Below are 19,763 nucleotides of genomic sequence, written 5' to 3' on the forward strand. Positions count from 1 at the left end.
GCGAACAACGCCCTCTGGTTGGTTTATCGATACTCGGGCTTAGTCCTCTTCAATGACCTCACTCTCAATCAACATGGCGGACGATCAAGTGGTCGAATTTGACTAGCTGTGAAAATTTACGAGTTAACAAAGTAGGGGAACCAAACGCCCCAACTACGATTCAAGTTTGATAATAGTCGTAAGAGTTTCTAAGCAATGCAAAGGCGTCCAAGAAATCCTGGATTTGGGGCGCGTCAGGCCTCCACTCAAGAAAAAACAGCTGATGTTGCAGAAGCCCTTTTGCGTCAAGCAAGAAAATCAGGACAGCTAAATCTCTCCAACCGAGGGCTAACCAAGGTACCTGACAAGGTATGGAGAGTGAATCTGGATGTACCGCCTGAGGCGATGAACGTGTCACTGGATAGTGCAGAGGACGATAAATGGTGGGAACAGATCGACCTTAGCAAGCTTATCTTAGCTTCCAACAAGTTAACTGAGGTATCACCAGAGATTGTACAGTTGCCTGCTCTAGCAGTTTTGGATGTGAGTATCTGTGTTTTTATTGAATGTTTACAAGCCTTGGAAGAAAAAGAAGGGTCAGAGAGCTTCGAAGCTTGGGAGCGTAATTCCCAAAATAGCCTATGATGTAATGCTTAATCAGAATCAACCGATTAATCATTTGATGCTTTCGTGATTGCATTTTTGAATCTGTCAGGAATAGTAATCCAAAAATGAATCAATGTATATTCATGTGTAGGGATAAAACAATGATACCTCCATCTTTGATAGTCAATTGTCATACCAGTGGGGTGGGTTACATGTAGTTAGCCAACAGTAACTGTTATTTGCTGCATAGGTGGGATTTGGTAATATAACAGAAGGTTGATAAAGGAGGGGGCATTGGGGCCCATAAGAAACCACAAAATCCTAGAAAAATCATCCAAAACCAAAAAACTGAAAAAATTTAATCAAAACCAAAAACTGCATGCAAAACTGTCTAAATCGATACATTTTCACATCCCAGTTATTAAAACCCTGATCAATCTGATACAGTGGTGACAAGTGGAGCATACAGAGTAAACTACACTAATTTCATGACAGGATTTATTACCCTCCCCCTCCCCACTTAGGGGACAGCTACACATAGGCTGTCTAGGGATCCCTGTGATATTTCAATTGGTTTGTCATGCATTTCTCTCAATAACATTTGCGTTTAGCAGCTATTCGAGGTCAATGGAGGCACGTAATTGCTGCTCAGATAGAAGAGAAACCAGAACCCAAATAGGTCTAATTGGAAAAACTGTAAACTGCATTGGATATCAAATCCGAAAACCTGTTAGTGTTTTTTACAAAAACCGAAAACCAAATGCCAAAAAACCAAAAACCTGCAAACCACAATGAACATCAAAACTGAAAAACCAAAGTCTTGGGGCACAAAAACCAAAAAACCAATCTAAAAAAAAGCCAAAACCACAAAACCCAAAATCCCAATGCCCCCCTCATAAAGAAAAACTTATTTGATTTGTCACAAGCATTAGTTATTTAATAATCAGTTAGTTCTCTTTGTGTATCTATGGACATAAGACCTTGGCTGAGGAAAGCCATTGATTTCTGTCCATTTTCAGTTGGTGGAGCTGCCCCCATGTTCAGCCTCTGTCCTTTCCTGTTCTCCTCATACATTTCTTGGGGTGGTCTTTCTTATGAGCATGGGACAAAGAAAAATATCTAGGTTTCCCACGATGAATAGACCTAAAGATTCAATTCTACACTTCAGTGCTCTATCACTCAGGTACAGAGATTTATCGACACACAGTGAGCTAGGCTATGACTGGAATCATTTTAAAAAAGCATGCTGGGTACTGTTAAAATAACCATGATCAAGGTGTTTTGTAAGTACAGGTAATAAGAGCTGTCTGATCAACATGTGATTGCGAATAGACTGATGTCTTACTTGAGTTGTTTGCTGATTATTAGGACAAAGAGAGAGCCTGTGCACTAGCCTGTGCCCTTTCTCTTTTTTGTCTTCTTGTGTTAGCTCACATCTTGCAATCCTCCTCAGCTTATCTTGGTTCTACTTTAACCAATGAGTACAGCCCTTATTCTAAGATTGCTGTCTTATATTTTTCATTTTAGGATTTCTGTTTAATATGTTCATTTTAAGATTTCTGTCTTATATTTTTCATTTTAGGATTTCTGTTTAATATGTTCATTTTAAGATTTCTGTCTTGTATCTTTCATTTAGGATTTCTGTCTTATATGTTCATTCTAGGATTTCTCTCTTATATGTTCATTCTGGGATTTCTGTCTTCTATTTTCCATTCTAGGATTTCTGTCTTATATTTTTCAATGAAAGCTAGCATGGGTCTGTATGGGTCATATGATGTATAAATATCAAGTAGCATTCAATATTTCTATTGACCCTATTTGTATTATTTCAGATCCATGATAACTGTTTGACTTCTTTACCTGATGAGATTGGTCAGTTAGTGAACCTTAAAAGACTCAACTTAAGGTGCCTTGAAAACAATTTTACACAGAAATTGAAATTATTACAATTAAATGTATAAGTCTAATATTTAATAAACTAATTACTGAAGAATTATTGATTAAAAGTTTTTACCCTTTGATCAATACCCTTCCCAATTAACATGTCCTTGTCCTACCTTGTCCTTCTGATTACAAATACAGCAAAAATATTTTATACAATATTTTATTATAAACCTTCTTCTGGCCTCAACAGCTTAACTCTTTGACCAGCATCTAACTTATCCTTATATTATGACCTCTGAATCACACTTAACCCTGGCCTTTAACTCCCAAGATCTCATTAGTAATTCTCCTTACTGTCTACAATATAGTTCTTGTTATGTTAGTTTTGAGAATTTGGTATTGAATCAACTGAAAATAAAGAAAATTATCACCAACTAAAGAAGCTCTTGATTTTTTCAATAAATTCTCCTTGTTAGCTTCTTAGTGCACTTTAGGAACCACATGGACAACAGTATGGAGAACATGCATACTGATGTTAGGGGGGTGTAGAGGGATGTTTTTCTAGACTTTGTTTCAACAACCAAACTGGCAGGGTCAGATATAAAACTCTCAATTATCCTTTCCATTAATGCTTGTAAAGGCCAAAAAATTATCTTTCCAACTGGAAATACTGTTTATTAGATTGCAGCAGTTATAGTAGATTGAAACTAAAAACATGAGTAAGGGCTAACTTAAGTTAACTAATTAAGATCAACAAACTATAAATAAAAAATTAATACATATGAAGTGAAAAGGAAAAAATATGTACATTGATGATGCCTGATATAACGGCAAAATGGACTTCTAGAACAGAGAGCTGTGTCAAAAAACTTGAAAGGCAATTATGTGCAAAAGAAACTGGCCATAAATACCAGAGGAGAATAATGTGCCGTATGAGAAACTTGCAAAAAGATGTAAGTGACAAAGAAAAGTGCTAACAAACTTGACAAAAAACACAAACAAAAAGGTATGAAAAAAAAAATTTAAAAAAAAAATTTGAATTACATGAGAAATAATTAGCAAGGGCTTAGATCTTACAGTGCATACCAGAAGGGACTTCTCTTTGTTTAGTTGAATGATGAATGCCTTTGGTATTAATTCTCCTTTTTAAATTTTGTTCCATTAGTCACAACAAGCTGTCTTCCCTTCCAGTTTCGTTTGGAAATCTTGTTAGTTTATCGTCTCTGAAATTGGATCATAACAGTCTTACTTGTCTGGGAACAGATCTGAGACAGATGAAGCAGTTAGAAGAACTGGTGAGAATAGTGACATAAAATGGTGTCAAAACATTTACATGTTCAAAAAATATCTCTCAATCCACAACTATGATACGTTAAGTTAAATAATGGAAATTTAATAAAAAAGGTTTTTGTTATCTTTTTTTGTAGGATTTGTCAGAGAATTCTCTCAGTGAGATTTCTCCTTCCATTGGTAGCTGTCAAAGTTTACGGCATTTAAACTTGTCTCAAAATTCCTTGGAAAAGCTGCCTCTCGAGATTGGAAACCTGCGTGGTAAGAAAGCCTTAACCCTTCAAACCCTAAGATTAGTATGCATATTCTCCATACTGTTCTCCCTACATTTTCCAATGTGCTGACAAGGAGAATTTGTTTAGCAATCAATAGCATCTTTAGTTGGCAATCATTTCCGTCATTCTTTTGACGTTAATGTTTGACTCAGGGGTTAGGAGAAATAGGATGCTTATCACTCTTATAAAAACAGAAACTATAGCAAATGTGGACACAAAAAATGTCACATTGCTGAAAACCATTTATATCTGGTTTTATTGATCATTTTTGCTACAGTGTTGATATTTTGCTGTGGTACTAATAAGAGCATGACATCCAAATTGTTTTCTCTCTAGCATTAAAAGACATGAACCTCAGTAATAACAAGTTTCATGAACTTCCAAAAGGTGAGTTTATTTTGCTTCCACATATTATGTTTAACCCTAACATCAGTATGCATATTCTAATAACATTTCCTTGTATGCTAATAAGGAGAATTTGTTTAACAATCAAAAGCTTCTTTAGTTGGTGATTATTTGCTTTATTCACCTTACCTTGATGTTTGATTCATTTATGATATTGTTAGGAGAAATCATATGTTGGTCACTCTTAGTGGTCAAAGGGTTAATTGATAAAATACACACAAGAATTTATAAGTATTTATGAATGATTGTTGAATAAAGTTAGATCACTATATGTGGGGAATCTGGCTGATTTACAATTAAACAGGTATACCTGGCGGACAAAAGTTTACGAGTTTTCCTCAGTGCATACTAAAAATTTTTAACCTTTTCATTCTCAGATCTCATTAATAATTCTCCTTACTGTCTGCCCTACAATTCTTATGGTGCTATATGGGAGAATTTGGTATTAGATCACCTGATAATTCCCAAACTGATATTTTTCTTTACTCTTGTCTCTTGTCTGCTTGATATAACAGTTGTTTTGATGTTGTAAGGAGAAATTCTGTCTTGGTCAGGGAAGTTAAAGGGTTAATCTGTAATCAGTTACACAAGTGTAAGATCCCTTCACACAGACTCTCCCATTTTTTGTTAAGGTTGAGGCAAACCAGAAGCACTTTGATTTCAGTTTACTCTCTCTTAGCTGTCATTTCCCAAATTGTTTGTTCCCAGGCTCTAGTATATTATTTCATGTGGGGCTTTCTCATTTTCAGAACTTGGAAGGTTAAGTAATCTTGAAAGATTGGATTGCCGTCACAATCAACTCACTGGTGTGCCATTATTGATGTCTTGTCAATCCCTAAAGGTACATTTGTATGTTTTAATGACACACTGTTTAATTGGAGAATCATTTGTTGTGACTTTTGTGAATTGATTGATGTAGGGTTAAGCATACATTGTGGGTTACATAATAAGTTTTTGTGGAGCAAAAAGGGAGTAAACAACTGCTTTTAATTTAATTCTTATTCTGTTTTTATTTAACTTTATTTCCTTTCCATTTGGAGGAGATAGAAAGAGTTGCTTAATGTGAAGCCTAAAACAGCTTAGTAGGTTTGGTGTGTTCTCTGAGCCATCCTCATCCAACTCAAATGACACACAGCTAACAGCTCGGAGCACTTGTGGGGTTTTGTGTTAACCCTTTAACTCCCAAGATCTCAATAGTAGTTCTCCTTATGTCTGCTATACAGTTCTCTTGGTGTTAGTTTGGAGAATTTGGTTTTGGATCAACTTATAATCCCCTAACTGATATTTTTCTTTATTCTCATCACTTGTCTGCTTGAAATTGTATTGATATTGTAAGGAGAAATTCTATCTTGGTCACTCATGTGAGTTAAATGGTTAAATATATTTTAAAATAATTATATTTAACCAAGAAACATACCTGTTATTGACTCTTTATATGAAATTCATAGTGACTGTGATTTGTTATCCACAGGAACTTTACCTTGGCAACAACAAAATAAACAGTTTGAATGGTGAAAGTTTCTCCTATGTCACCTCATTGTCAATATTTGATTTCAGGGACAACAGAATTAACATGTAAGTATTTAACATATTCCGTATTTCTTCAATTAAACCCTGCCCTTGAATAAACTGCATTTTAGAGCAGAAATATTAATAAATACCACCCTCAAACAAACACCACATCATCATGCAGTATTTCTTTGAACAATAGACTCAAAAAGCACACAGCAATCATTGCTTCAGTTGTAGTTGAAAATTTTGAGTGACCCAGACACAAATCCTTTTGAATATACCAGTTTTGATGTTGAGAAAGCATATCCAACATAAGATCTTTAAGCACTAAAACGTGTTTCTGTTTTTTAAAATTAAAATGGTCAGTTACCATACTATTATTTGGATTTTAAATAAATGCCACCCTCTAATAAATGCCGCCCTTTCATTAATGCCACACTCAAATCAGGAAAAAATTTTAAAAATGCTATGGCATTTAATTGAATAAATGCGTTGCATTGCAATCCTGTTATCGTGAACCCTTTTGGTCTTCAATCTCCTGAGTGTTATAATGATTTGATGTTGCACAGTCACCAAGGTGGCTAACCCCTTTTTGTCAGTCATCACAAGACCTCTTTTAGACATATGGCTCCCTCTGCTGTCACAGCTGGCTCCTTCACAACTGTGATTTTCTCTGATAACATTGGACTGCCTTCTTTTTTCTGCTCTGAGGCTTATTTTTTTCAAAGATTGAGCAAAATCCCTATGGAGCCTCCTTAAAGGAAGGTTTACCAGTATTTTTAATGCCCCATGGTCACACAAAGTTTTTGGCTGTTTAAGAGCAGATTCCATTTCATTATGGTTCTTTCTAAAGGTGAAAAAAAAAGTGCTTGTCATAGATATACAGTACGTTGCTTATCTATGGTACTTTTTTTAAGTATTCCAGATGAGATTACTGTGCTTAAAAAACTGGAAAGACTTGACTTAGCAAACAATGCCATTTCTGGGTAAGTGCCCCTGTCTTCTGTATGTAAGAGTTACAGGTATACTACTAAGATTCCTCCCTTTTTATTATCTCTGCTATATTAAACAACTGACACACATGTAACTTCAACTTTTATGTATTCCCTTGTAGTTTTTTGTAAGATGTTTAGCAGCTTTATCATGGATTAAGTTCCATGCTTTAAATGATTATCAAAGTATGGCTTGATTAGCCTAGTTTGTAAGCAGTGATTTCCTTTTAGTTTTTCTTCTGTCCTTTAGGAGTTCACAATTGTCTGGTGCAGTTTTAATAAAAAGAATCTTCAACAACCAAATTCCAGTGCATTAAGATATCTGTATGGAAATTCTATCTCTATCCTCATTGCTCTTCAGTTTCCAAGTGGTCTTAATGTTTTATTAACCAAATAACTTGTCTCTGGCAATGAGCTACATGAAAAACCCAGCTTTGTGTCTATTAGCTTTTTGAAATAAGCCTTCTCTAATTCATATCACTATTAATGGTTAACTCACACAATGCATCTAATTTTTGTAGCAACTGTAACCTAATATATGTCTTATAAATAATTATTAGTCTTCCATACACAATGGGTGCTATGGAACATCTGAAATCTCTAGTTCTGGATGGAAATCCTTTGAGAAGTTTGCGCAGAGATGTTGTTATGGTAAGGCAAACAATTTTTTTCAACACTTGTAATATGTTGATGTGCAATGTAAGTTAGAGAATACATAGACTATGCTAAGATCCACTCTTCATCTTAAAATGCTGGAATGCATTGAGGTCTTATGTTCACTGCACTGTGGTGATTTGACCTGAGTCAATGTATTGAATTTTTTTTTTTTACACTGTATCTTAGTTAATGAAGCTGTCTTTTAATCTCAGAGAGGTACACAAGCCATTTTGAAGCATCTCCGTAGTCGCATCCCAGGTCAGAACACTAATAACAGTCTTTGAGTTTACTGTTAGTAATTAGGATATTCCCTTGACATTCATTGCACACAATTTTGTTTTGTTACCAGAGGAGGAAAAACAACAAGATGCTACAGATGCTCCCGTGACATCCTTACCAGTGAGCACAGCCATACCAACCACTTCAAGCGGACTGGACATGCACACAATCAGTAGCACAAAAACCCTGAACTACAGGTCATGAGCTAAGGATAATAACTTGAGAATTGTCTCTTTTAGTTTCAAATGGAATGGTTGATTTAATTTAGTGATATGACTATTTAAAGCTGAAGAGTGTTGACAAAAGATTATTGGTTTGAATTTATATGTGAATGTTGTAACAAGCCCCCAATAGACTTATAAATTCCCAGGGGGTAATTTTAACTTCAAGAGTGCCTAGATGAGAGTCATCAATTAATTAATTCATTCATTCATTCGCTAATGCAGCCTATCAAAGACATGTACATTTGTAATGACAAGGTTTATTAGTGATGGGGCTCATCAGAGAGGCAAGTTTACTAAAAGCTTGAAATTTTAGAAGGGCGCCCGGTATTTGTTGGGGGGGGGGGGGGTTAGAGAGAGGGGCTTACTAGATGTCTGAAACTTTGAAAGAGGGTTTATTGAAAAGGGGGAGGTATTCGATAGGGGAGATGTTTTATAGAAGTGTAGAGTTTTAGAAGAAAGGTTTATTGGTGAAGAAGAATTTTACAGGATTTTGGGTTCAAAGGCATATTGATGTGGCTAAAGTATGTCATTAGCTGGTCTTGTACTCATAGAGGGCTCAAATGTGGTGATCAAATGAAAGTTACATGGCACCAAATCATGAATATATTTTTTTCTCTTTGTGCAGCAACAAGAAGGCAGTCAACATTCCTGATGAAGTTTTGGATGCAGCTACTTCAGCAGAAGTGACCACTCTGAACCTCAGCAAGAATGTACTGAACAAAGTACCAGAGAGGTGAGAGAGATGGAAAATGTGGAAGGAAGATGTCAGTTCATATAAACTGTAGAAGAACTGTAGCTTGTAGTGCCCAAAATTTCTGTGCAACTCAGTTTGTAGAGCTCAGTGTGGCTAGGAAATCAGAACTGATTGGGGCTTGTGTCCTCATGGGAGAAAAACTGAATTTTTTTGCTCTACACTCTTGACAAATTTTCAGAGTCTTCCCCTAGATAAGGAGTTGGCTCCCAAGCAAATCAGAAACAAAATTTTGCAATAGGATCAAGGAAGAGGGTGATCCCTGATTCCACATGAAAATGGATGCTTACGTGACATTCCACCATGTGAACCTGTCAGGGTGTTGCTTCAGTCTTGAGGAGCCAGAATGGTACAGCATGTCCCTCCTGCTGCCAGGAGGGACATGCTGATCCCAGGTTTGATCCCAGAGCCATAACCCTGACACCTTACGCTTGTTGAGTTTGTTTGTGGTTCTTTTCCTTGTACAGAGGGCTGTTGTTTTTCTTGGTCTCCCCTCCTTTCTCCATTCACAAAATCCAACACTCCAATTTTCATTTTACCTGGAAGCTAACACTCCAACACTACATTTTATCTGGAAGTAGTGGATGAGAACACACTCAATGTGGATGTCCACAGCCAAATGCAATTTTTTTACGATTTGTTTTTGGGGAGTTTCCCTGGCCCTCAGCCTCAGACTCTACAACTTGCATGTTCTCGTGAAGATCAATCTCCACAAATAAATTCTGAAATGTTGTGGTGAGTGAGTGTGTTTAACAGACATTTTAACTGTTTTTGTCTTTTTTTTGCTTTCTTTCCTTAGGTTGCTCTTGTTAAGTAAATCTCTTACAGACCTGAATGTATCAGTGAACAAGATAACCAGTCTGCCATCAGATTTTGGCTGTTTAACAAAACTTTCTTCATTAGATTTGAGGTATGCATGCACACATTAGGCAACAATTTTACAGTGACATAGCACTCTATGAGCACTGGTTCCAAAATAATTCATTGTAACTCATTTAACTGAAATTCAAGCCAGTTTGAATTTATGCAGCTTGATGCAAAGACAAAATGATGGCCTTCAATGTGATCATGCTGATCTAAAATTCTAACAATTTTCAAATGGTTGCTCATGAAATTACCTTCTTGACATACTTTTCTCTACAGAATCTAATAGTAATTAAAATGTCTGGAAGGTTTCAAAGAGAATGTACAGATATGTTGAGTGAGAAGCATTGCTTATGTTGAGATGGATTTTATTTTACAGCAATAACCAGTTGAGTCATCTGCCTGACAGCTGTGACAGACTGAGCAGTCTTAGGGAAATAAATATCTGTAATAACCGGTTAGTCAAAATAATTTATGTTTTCAGAAATCATATTATGAGTGAGTTTTCATTTTGACATGGTGCAATCTGGAATTGAACAGCTGAAATTTGATCAAAGGGGGTAAGTTTCTAAAGAAACTGTGGTACTGCGCTGGTGGGAGAGTATAACAGAGCAGATGGCAAAGGGCTAATGTTTGAAACGTCAGCTTTAAAACTCTTTGACAGTGGCCAATTTACGTTATTAACTCAGTTGACAATACTAAATTACACTGAAATTTGATCAGGTTACATATGTCCTTTTGGCAAGATGACTCTTGTCACTTATTGGTTGTTTGACAGCTTTATGGGCTAATTTAATGACTCCTTTTCTTGCTAAAAAAGGACAGGGAGACTTAGAGAAGGAATGGCTGCGGGACTGGCTGACTGACTGATTGCTGATTGACTGACAGACATAATAATTGAATGATGTACTGACTGACCAACTCATTCAATAACTGATTGGCTAACTGACTATCAGATTAATGAAGAGACTGATAGACTGTTTAACTGATTGACACACTCTGTGACTGACTGGAGCCATCGACTGACTGACTTACTGACTGTCTTCTTACTTTCTGTTTGATTGAGTAGCTGATTGGCCAAATGACTGGCTAAGTAACTGACTGACCAATCAACCAACTGATAGAGTAAATGTCTTAATCCTTTCACTCTCAAGATCTCAATAATGATTCTCCATAATGTCTACCGTACAATTCTTATGATGTTAGCTGGAAGAATTTGATATTGGATCATCTAATAATCTCCTAATTTATATTTTTCCTTTGTTTCCATCATGTGTCTGCTTGATATTGTATTGATGTTGTAAGGAGAAATTCTGTCTTGGTCACTGATGGGAGTTAAATGGTGACAGAATTAATCCACCAAACCAAGATCTTTAAATTCTAATTCAAAGATGATGGGATAAATTTTAGTCAAGCTAAAAAAGCGGGCTACAAGACAGTATTTATGCAATGTTAAAAAAGTAATTGCAAGGAACAAGATGGGGAATCAAAGTCTATTATAAAACTTGGAAACCTGATAATTTGCATAAAGTTTTTTACATTTTTTCTAGATTCTCAAACCTGCCCTCTGTTCTGTACTCATTAAGAACCTTGGAGATTATCTTGGCTAGTGGTAACCAGGTGAAAGGCAATTATAGGTTACTTTTATTCTAAACAAAAATTTTGATGCTGCATCTTAAAACCTTGACTCAGTCGATTTTTGACATCAGTGGCCCATTTTTGGTTTAAGACACCAGTGTCTGTTTTTAGATTTTGGAAAGTAGTGTCCTTTTCTAATTTTACAGACTAGTGTGCGATTTTAGATTTAAGACACTAGAGTCTGATTTTTGACCCAAGTGTTCGACTTTTCCATTTATCCCCGCTAAGTTTCAGATTGATGAATTTGGAGTAAGGTGTTAGTCGATATTTCTGAAAAGCCCTTTTGGATGAAAAAAAAATAAAGTATGATGTTGTACACTGCTATTCATCATTAACGATGGTTTTATTTTAATTTTAACTTTTAGTTCATATTCTTTTATAGTCTGGTAAAGTTAATTTGAAAGTTTGTAAATACTGCATATAAAGATTTTAACCACCACGATTTCTCAAGCTGTTTGAATAGTTTCCCAATCCGTTTAATTGCGGATTTGTCTTGATATTTTGGAGGGTTACGTCAGATTAGAGGTATAGTCAGGAGCACAAACTCTGATCTGACTCAAACAGTTTATTTTGATTTCGCATGTTTTCCTCCTGCAAAAGCTAGTTAGTTGTACCAGAGGCTCAACTCTTGTTAATTCACGTTTCTAGATCCAGATTATTGACGTTGACAGCTTGCTGTCGATGACGGCTCTTTCCACGTTGGACTTGCGAAACAACAACATCGCTCAGGTTCCACCTCAGCTTGGAAATGTTACACAATTAAGGTGCAGTGAGAGTCCGCGCAATTCATATTTTCTTTTTTCGATAACCTTTACAGGAAATGTCCTTATACAAGACAAACACCTTGGAGACAATATTCTTATTGTCAGTAGCTTGTGTCAGGCTGTCTGTGAAGATGAGCGAGGGTGTGGTGTAGGGGGTGAGCGGTAAACAGAGTTTGTCTTGGACAGCCGCACACCCATCCTTTTTTCCCACCTTTATACGTGACTGAGTCGTCCCTAGGCATCACTCTTATTTTAAGTAAGAGACGCCTAAGGTGGAGTCAATATCTTTGGAACATCTCCACAGAGAGCCTGGCTCGGGCTTGCAAACGTGGAAATTAACCCAAATTATTTTCTTTTTCGTCAAGGTCATTACAGTTGGAAGGAAACCCATTCAGAAACCCGCGACCAGCTGTTCTTTGCAAAGGAACTCAGGCCCTCCTCGCCTATTTAAGAGATCGGATACCCACGTGACATACTTGAATGGACACCACAGACTGGAGGGAGGGGGGAGGGTGGGATGTAAGAGAGAGGAGGTCTACCCTTGGATTCAATTTTGGAACTGTTGAAATGTTTTTACCGCCAAAAAAATCGTTGAACGGATTGAACTTGTGAAACACTTTGACGCTCTTTTAAAATAACTTCAATGCTATCATCGAACGGTTCAGTGTTCTTACTTCAGTATGAACTGTTTAGAAGAAAAAGATTACGAATTTTTGTAATTATCTGTGTTATGGTTACACAATGGATCACTTCTAAGCTGTTTTATCACTAATTCAGGATGTAAACACTTTTAGCCTGTTATATACATTAACATAACAAAATAATAATAACAAATAATGATAATAATAAATACACACACCAGATTGTATCGAGAGCAACTTTTATCAAATGAAAAGTAAGCATTTCCTGTTCCCCCATGATAATATTGTACCACCTGCCTTTTTTGTTTAGTTTTAATCGCGGAAATTCACAAGAGTTAATAGGCAGACTTATTCAGTGTTTTGTAATGTTTTTTTTTTTTTCAGTTGATAAGAAGTTACACGATAATCTTTGAAGAGGGTCGTTATTGATGTGTAGATGTTAATGAAAGAAAGTCGTCCTTATGCTAAGAGCAGAAACGATGCTTTTCGAAATTGTGTGAATTTTATTTTCAAAGCGTGGGCGGCGGCGCGATGCTTCCGTTGACTTTGTTTTCTAAGAAGTCATTCTTTCATTACCCCTGAAAATCAGTATCGTGTATGGATACTCTTGAAAGCTCCATAGCCCTGAACTCACCATTCTTAGAAGTGGTTCTGGCGATTCGTTTTAAAGTGGTATGCTGCTTACTAAGACCTCCGAACTATTTTTGTTCGGCTGATGTAAGGGGGAATCCCCTAGATCTCCTGTGAGTTCATTAAACTGTGAAGAGGCAATATTATGTGGAATGACATCTTGGAAAGATTATTATTATCAACAGATGGATTTCATTGCTTTCACGAGAAGCAGTCGTGCTGAATTGTAGCTCCAACGTGGTTGCACTTCAGGAAAAAATTCACCTTGTGAGTCAGAAGCGAAATCTGCAACGGAACTAACCCACTTCAAGACACTTGGTAGAACTGATTGTTCTCGTTATGTTACGAATATTTATCATCTTCGCTGGAGCAGTTGTTTTTTGTTTTGCCGATGAAGGTAAACTATATAAACAGTTGACTTGTTTTAGTTTTTCTTAATTGAAACCAGTTGAGTGGTAAATAAGTTCAATTCGTGTTATTGCACGCTGTGTTGTGTTTGCACTGAGTCTGTACTTTTGCTTATGTCATCACATATTTCATACCCGCACATGACGAGCATGCGAAAGTATTTGTCTGGTGCAATGTAATTTCTCTCATTTGGTTGTTTTTGCACTTACTTAGTTTTTACTTCATATCTCTGAGTTATTTAATCAGAGGGATACATTGCATAAATTTTCAAAGAATCTTGTTTGTTTTCGGTAATGAATGAAGTTACAAACCTCTCAAAAGCGACTGCCACGTGCGCTGCCGGATTAAATCTATCGATCAACGCTGGAACAAGCTGAGATTTGAATTTATGAAAACGTCCGACTAAGAGAACAGATTAAATGAGAAAGTAACAGCTACAAACGCTACAAACGGTATATATGTAAAAACTGCTCCCTTGCACTATTTTCAGCTGTCACAAACTTGAAGGTCGAAAGGGTCAACCAAAGAAATATTTTCTTTCCGAATACGTAAAGGAGACACATTGATCCTTTGGACGTGTCTACAGGTTGTTTTTTCAAAAGAGATATGAGCTGAAAGTGACTCTACTCGATGTAAATTTCACTCACGAAAATTTTAAAGCCAAGTTAAGGCTCCTCTGAAAACGACGCTTACGTAAGCAAATTCCGTTCACTCAAGGTGCATGAGTATTTTGCAACAGATTTGAAATAATGTAATAAAACAAAATTTATCTAACCACCCTGCATTTCAGTATTTGTCAGATTTTGAAGCTTAAAAAGTCATAGTTTTATAACCAACTGGTGACGTCCATATCTGCCAGACGGTCTCTACCTCTATCAGATTGCGCAACTCGCGTGAAAATTATAAATTTTAATTTATGGAGCGTCACGCAAGCGTCACGATAAGTGAATGACAGAAAAGTACGAAATCTTAAGAAAAGTTTTGCCTTTTGAGTGTGATCCAAATCAAGGTCTTAAAGACAATTATTTTACTTTATCGTCATTGTAACTTTCAGAAAATAATTTACGGAAAGACCACAGCAGAGGGTATCCTGTTTTTCCACACGCACCTCAAGATATTCACTACTATGTCACTCGAGACCACTCAGTAAACCTGACTTGGGTTGCAGATCACGTCTGCAAAATTCAGATTAAGTGCGCTAGCAAGAAATTTCAAGAGGGGAGTACAAGAGTGTGTGGAAAGTCTTGCCAGGGCTGCAGAAAGAGGAAAAAGACCAAAATAGTAACACTGGCTGATTTTCCAAAAGACACACGAACCATAACATGTCAATGCAAAGTGTGGGGTGTCCGTGCCGCTCGGACGGAAAAAATAATAATCGAAAAAGCATGTAAGTCTTATTGCTGTTTCTTGAACCAAGACTGATGACGTCACTACCAAAGGTCTTGTAACGATGCTGTTCCCTCTCCGCCCCTTCCAATTTGCTTATTTTCAAACCCCCCTCCCCAGTCTGACTCATTTTCTCTTATTTTATGTATCCCTTAAATAGGTTTTCCTAAATTTTCTTGGAGTGATTTTTGAACCAAGAGCTCGATTTCAGTTAAATCATCCTAGAATGTACCACCGTGAACTTCACATTAGTTAAATAATAAATGCGTTCAGCTACAGTCACTGAATATTGCCTTATTCTCCCAGAGGAGAGCAGAAATAAAGTGAGCTTTGGTAAGGTTTGAGCATCCTTGAATTTTTTGCCCTTATTGTTATGGTTCCCTCTTTTTTTGTTTTTAGATCTTCGTCCCAATTTTGGCAAAGTTCCGTCGTGTCGAGTGGTATCTCTCAACTCAACAGTGGTCCTTCCATGCGCGCCTCCAATCGGATCACCTCCGGCTAAAGTCACGTGGTATAAAATTGGCGAGTCATCCTCCATATTTAGAAATAAAGGGCGCAGGCGGGTACGCAAGGGACAGTTAGTAATCGAAGGTGGCCAGGTGGGAGACTCGGGCGAGTATCGGTGTGTTGCACAGAATATTGCCAGAAGACGTGAGGGCCCGGTAATTAAATTAGTTGTCGGAGGTATGTTGGTTTTTAGGTAATTTGTTGAGAAATTAACCTACCCACTTATTGATTTCCTTAATCAATTGTTGCTTTCCCTACGAAATTAGAAAACGTCTCCAGTGTTCTTTGCAACAAAGACGAGCCGCCATGCATCAATCAGTCTTCGCCAGACTGTGAAACAAAAAGAAATGAGACATTCAAATTTGGTAAGGATTGTAAGACACTTCTTTAAAAAGTTTGAAAAAGGTGACCAATTATTCTTCCATTATTTTTAGTCTCTTCCCTAATGTCTTTGGACTTCTTATTGCACTTGTTGGTTCGATATAATTTTCTATCTCAATTCTTCTTGAAATTCAGAACCAACGTTGTTGGTTGGATCGCAAGATGCTTTTTTCACAGTAGACCTGTTCAACATCTCAAGTCGGAGACCCATCAAAGCTGAGAAAGTCTTTTCATTTGACTTTTCTTGGGAACCTGGCCAGATTTTCTGGTCGGACAGGAAAAGCATAAAGAAGCTATCCCTACATGATGGTATAAGTAAGGACACGCCCTTTCTTTTTGATGACGGCGGCTCAGTGGAGGGACTGTTTGTTCATTGGGTGGCTAAAAAGTTGTACTGGACTGATGGACAACATAATGCGATTTATGTTGGAGATCCAAAAAGCGGAGTCAAAGTCAAAGTCATCGACAATGGCCCTGATTCACCGACTTTGAAATCAGTTGTTGTTAGTCACTCGGAAAGGTGAGTATGTTAAAATCCCTGAAAGATTTTCTCGCCGACAACAATTGCTATTGCGGCAGCCTCCCTCTGATTAAATTACACGATTTTCCTTCGCTTATTTCGCAAGACAGCGGTTGTTTATTTATGTTTTCCTTTGGAATTTTGCGCGGGAAATTGGCGCGCGACCTGCGCATGCTCGACGTTTGACTGCTGTGTTTAATCATGCTGTATTACCTCACCTGGGAGCCTACTTAAAATTTTGTAGTTGTTGAAATTTCCTCAGTAAGTGCACACCAGAACGCATGAAAATACGATTTAAAAATGCAACTTCATTATCATTAATTTTGTCTTTTCTCTCTAAACATATCGATTGTTCTTTTAAAGTTACATATATTGGACGAGCTGGGCAGCAACACCAATAATCGAGCGAGCTAGACTTGACGGTAGCGACCGGGAAGTATTTATCAACAATAGTGTATATCTTCCAAACGCCTTGGCAATTAACGAAGCAGATAAAAAACTTTACTTGGCGGGAACGGATGCGAATAACTACGGAATTATTGAAGCTGTTTCATTAGACGGGTTAAACCGCACCGTGATTTTCAACCGAACTGGATTCATCCCAACTACTTTGGACTTTTACCAAGACTTTTTGTATTGGTCGGACTCAAAGAAGAATGCAGTACTACGCGTTTCTCACCAGGGAGGAGAGGGTACAGTTCTTATCAATGGATTGAGAAACCCAATAGGAGTAAAGATTTTCCATAACCGCAAAGAAAGTTCGGGTAAGAAATAAGAGTAGGGAAATGGAAATTGCTTTTATATACGTTATTCTTTTCTCTCCATTGCCCTTCTCTATAGTATTGTCTCCATTCAAGGTAAAATACTTACATGCTTCTTGAAAAATTATTGGCAGTTTCCCTTTGCGAGAATTTTATCATTCTACTTTTCCTTTTATCGCCTAAACCCGCAGAAAATAGTGGAGATCAAATGGATAAACAATGGATTGTAAAAGAGAGAGTTCTTTTTGTGCAGTAAAAATTGACTGAACTGAACACCAAACAGGAATGGTTAGTTTAGGAAACATAGGTCAGTTCCATTAAGCACGATTCATCATCTTAATGTTTATCGACTGTTACCTCACAACCGTCACTTCCGGGGAAATCGTTTTAGTTATTCTTCATCACTTCTTTAACTCTGCTTGTTTTTATTTTAATAGTCCGTGTCTCCAGGATTTTTTTTCTCTTTTTCAGGTTATATTTGTTATATAATTTTTTATTTCTTTAAATCCTAACCACAGATCCATGTCTTAAAGACAATGGCCGATGTGATCAATTGTGTCTCTATCTGCCGTTCCGTGGACGACACAGATGTCTCTGTGAAGAGAACTTTTTCTTGAGTGAAAATGGAAAACATTGCAGCGAACGCCGTCAATATCCCAGCGAAGGTAAAGTCTTACAGCCTGTTTTCTAGTGACTGTGTCATCTAGCACTAGCACAGCTTTAAACCATCCGACATGCGAAAGGTGATCAATTCTTTGCCACCCGCGTGCCAATTTCAAAGGATTCTAACAGCAACCTAGCTTTTACAATGTTGGCACATGCGCAGACATCTGACTGCTGTGTTCATCGCAGTTAACCTCTCTCTGAGTGGACTGAGTCACTGTAAGAGGAAAGTATATTGCTCAACAACTCATCATAATGACTTTGCTAGTGCAAGATGATGTTTAAAGAAGTAGTTTTACATTCTTTTGGAGTGCTTTCAATGAATATTCGATAAAATCGAAGGGTTATGACATTTTTGTAGGAGTTACCGAATCAACACCAACGCCAACCAGTGTGGCCCACTCCTTCCAGACAGGAATACTGTCGAGTGTCATCTTACTACTGGTGGTAGTGGGGATAGTATACTGTGTGGTTCGCGTCATCAAAAAAGGCTGTCCGTGTCAAAGACCTCAAGACCTACCGCGCATACCCAGACAGTCGACAAATTCTGATGACAGAACTGAACAGGGTGAAGATTTACTCGAAATTACCGACCAAACTGACCTTGAAAATGCAGGCTCACAGCCACCTAAAGAGTCGTCAAATCTTATTGGTCGAGACTACAGTCGTGAGCCGTCAGGGTCAGTTGCAGCATGCGAGGATTCATCACAAACCGTAAGTAATAGTTAAAACAATCTACTTTATGCTTCTTGGTGGTTTTAAAAGTACCTACTGTAGTCAGAATTCCTTCTCTTTGCGCCTGTAGGATGAATGTAATGGGGGCAAGGAGTAGGGATGGGGTGCTGACAAAGTGAAGAGAAGAGAGCAGAAAAAGGGGGGCTTAGGGAAGAAGACCCCATTTTCACCATTTTTGCATCTCTCGGCTTCCATAAGGCTTGTCCATCCCCTTCATTCTAACACGTTATCGTTGGCTATCTCTCTTTCCCTTTGTTTCAAATTCAGGAAATAGGGATCGAGCATCCTCACTTACCTCTCGCCCCCTTCATCTGGTTTCACCAGAAATGCCACCTATACACACTCTCCCCCAATTCTAACACTCTTTTAAGCCTTTAAAGAGGCTTTTGTGTCCTCACACAGTTATCATTCCGTCAGTTGGAGCAAACATTCTTAATTGATGGTATTCGTTTAATACACATTTATTTCATAACATATCGAGCACCTTGTGGTAATTTCCTCGTAGCTCGAGACGCGGAGAAAGGCATAAGAAGGTTATCGTGTTGAGATAAATTCTTCTTTTCTTGGGTTAAGTTTTTTCTTCCTCACTCGGGGAACTAGAGAGAGGCGATGCCTACGGGTTCCTTTCACACGTATATAAAATCGACGCTATCTTACGCGCAAAAATTATACAAAGGCAAAGGAGGTACCCATGAGTCCCTCAGGATTTCAGGACGAATGCTTTCTCTATTACCTTTGTCGACATAACCCCACACTTCGAGATCGCTCTGTCAGATCAATCATCTGATTTTCTGTCGTACTGCCGATCGTTTTTCATTTCTTGCTTACTTATTCGCTGTTTTGTTAACTTTTAGTCACCCAAAAGTTTGGTGGTGTACTTTGAACAACATGGTGGCGTGGCAATTCTAGGAGATGATGCCCAACTACACCATCATTCTTCTCCTCAGAGTTAACGTAACTAAAAAGTTACAAAGACATTCCATGAACTGATTGGCACATTTAAAGACTTAA

General features: G+C 37.5%; 2 protein-coding genes across 3 annotated transcripts; both read left to right on the forward strand.

Annotated features, from left to right (window-relative positions):
* The first annotated feature begins 72 nt into the window (after positions 1–72).
* On the forward strand, positions 73–13,788 carry LOC131783383 (leucine-rich repeat-containing protein 40-like). The gene is made up of 17 exons (XM_059100121.2): positions 73–522; positions 2,418–2,491; positions 3,635–3,764; positions 3,897–4,020; positions 4,371–4,421; positions 5,189–5,280; positions 5,911–6,014; positions 6,869–6,937; positions 7,504–7,594; positions 7,813–7,858; positions 7,950–8,076; positions 8,729–8,836; positions 9,654–9,764; positions 10,098–10,175; positions 11,269–11,338; positions 12,005–12,120; positions 12,486–13,788. Exons 1-17 carry the CDS (start codon positions 196–198, stop codon positions 12,589–12,591), a joined length of 1,824 nt encoding a protein of 607 aa, XP_058956104.2. The 5' UTR covers positions 73–195; the 3' UTR covers positions 12,592–13,788.
* LOC131783401 (low-density lipoprotein receptor-related protein 8) lies at positions 13,657–19,744 on the forward strand. Of its 2 annotated transcripts, XM_059100141.2 has the most exons (9): positions 13,657–13,788; positions 14,854–15,186; positions 15,585–15,869; positions 15,959–16,057; positions 16,209–16,593; positions 16,957–17,357; positions 17,873–18,019; positions 18,379–18,731; positions 19,607–19,744. In XM_059100141.2, the coding sequence occupies exons 1-9, from the start codon at positions 13,731–13,733 to the stop codon at positions 19,703–19,705; spliced, it is 2,160 nt and encodes a 719-aa protein (XP_058956124.2). In that variant the 5' UTR covers positions 13,657–13,730; the 3' UTR covers positions 19,706–19,744. The 2 variants fall into 2 exon arrangements, with proteins under 2 accessions (XP_058956124.2, XP_066015182.1); XM_066159085.1 differs by lacking the exon at positions 14,854–15,186 and having other exon boundaries at positions 13,669–13,788.
* The last annotated feature ends 19 nt before the right edge of the window (positions 19,745–19,763 follow it).

This window comes from Pocillopora verrucosa, chromosome 12 (assembly GCF_036669915.1).
Source record: "Pocillopora verrucosa isolate sample1 chromosome 12, ASM3666991v2, whole genome shotgun sequence".
NCBI classification, from domain to species: Eukaryota; Metazoa; Cnidaria; class Anthozoa; order Scleractinia; family Pocilloporidae; genus Pocillopora; species Pocillopora verrucosa.

Bases quoted from the DNA above. Each gene is read 5' to 3' on its own strand.
- LOC131783383 (XM_059100121.2), top strand. From the start codon at position 196: ATGCAAAGGCGTCCAAGAAATCCTGGATTTGGGGCGCGTCAGGCCTCC. The intron at 8,837-9,653 runs GTGAGAGAGATG...TTCTTTCCTTAG, and splicing joins CTGAACAAAGTACCAGAGAG to GTTGCTCTTGTTAAGTAAAT. The intron at 11,339-12,004 runs GTGAAAGGCAAT...TCACGTTTCTAG, and splicing joins TCTTGGCTAGTGGTAACCAG to ATCCAGATTATTGACGTTGA.
- LOC131783401 (XM_059100141.2), top strand. From the start codon at position 13,731: ATGTTACGAATATTTATCATCTTCGCTGGAGCAGTTGTTTTTTGTTTT. The intron at 16,058-16,208 runs GTAAGGATTGTA...CTTGAAATTCAG, and splicing joins AAATGAGACATTCAAATTTG to AACCAACGTTGTTGGTTGGA. The intron at 18,020-18,378 runs GTAAAGTCTTAC...ACATTTTTGTAG, and splicing joins CCGTCAATATCCCAGCGAAG to GAGTTACCGAATCAACACCA.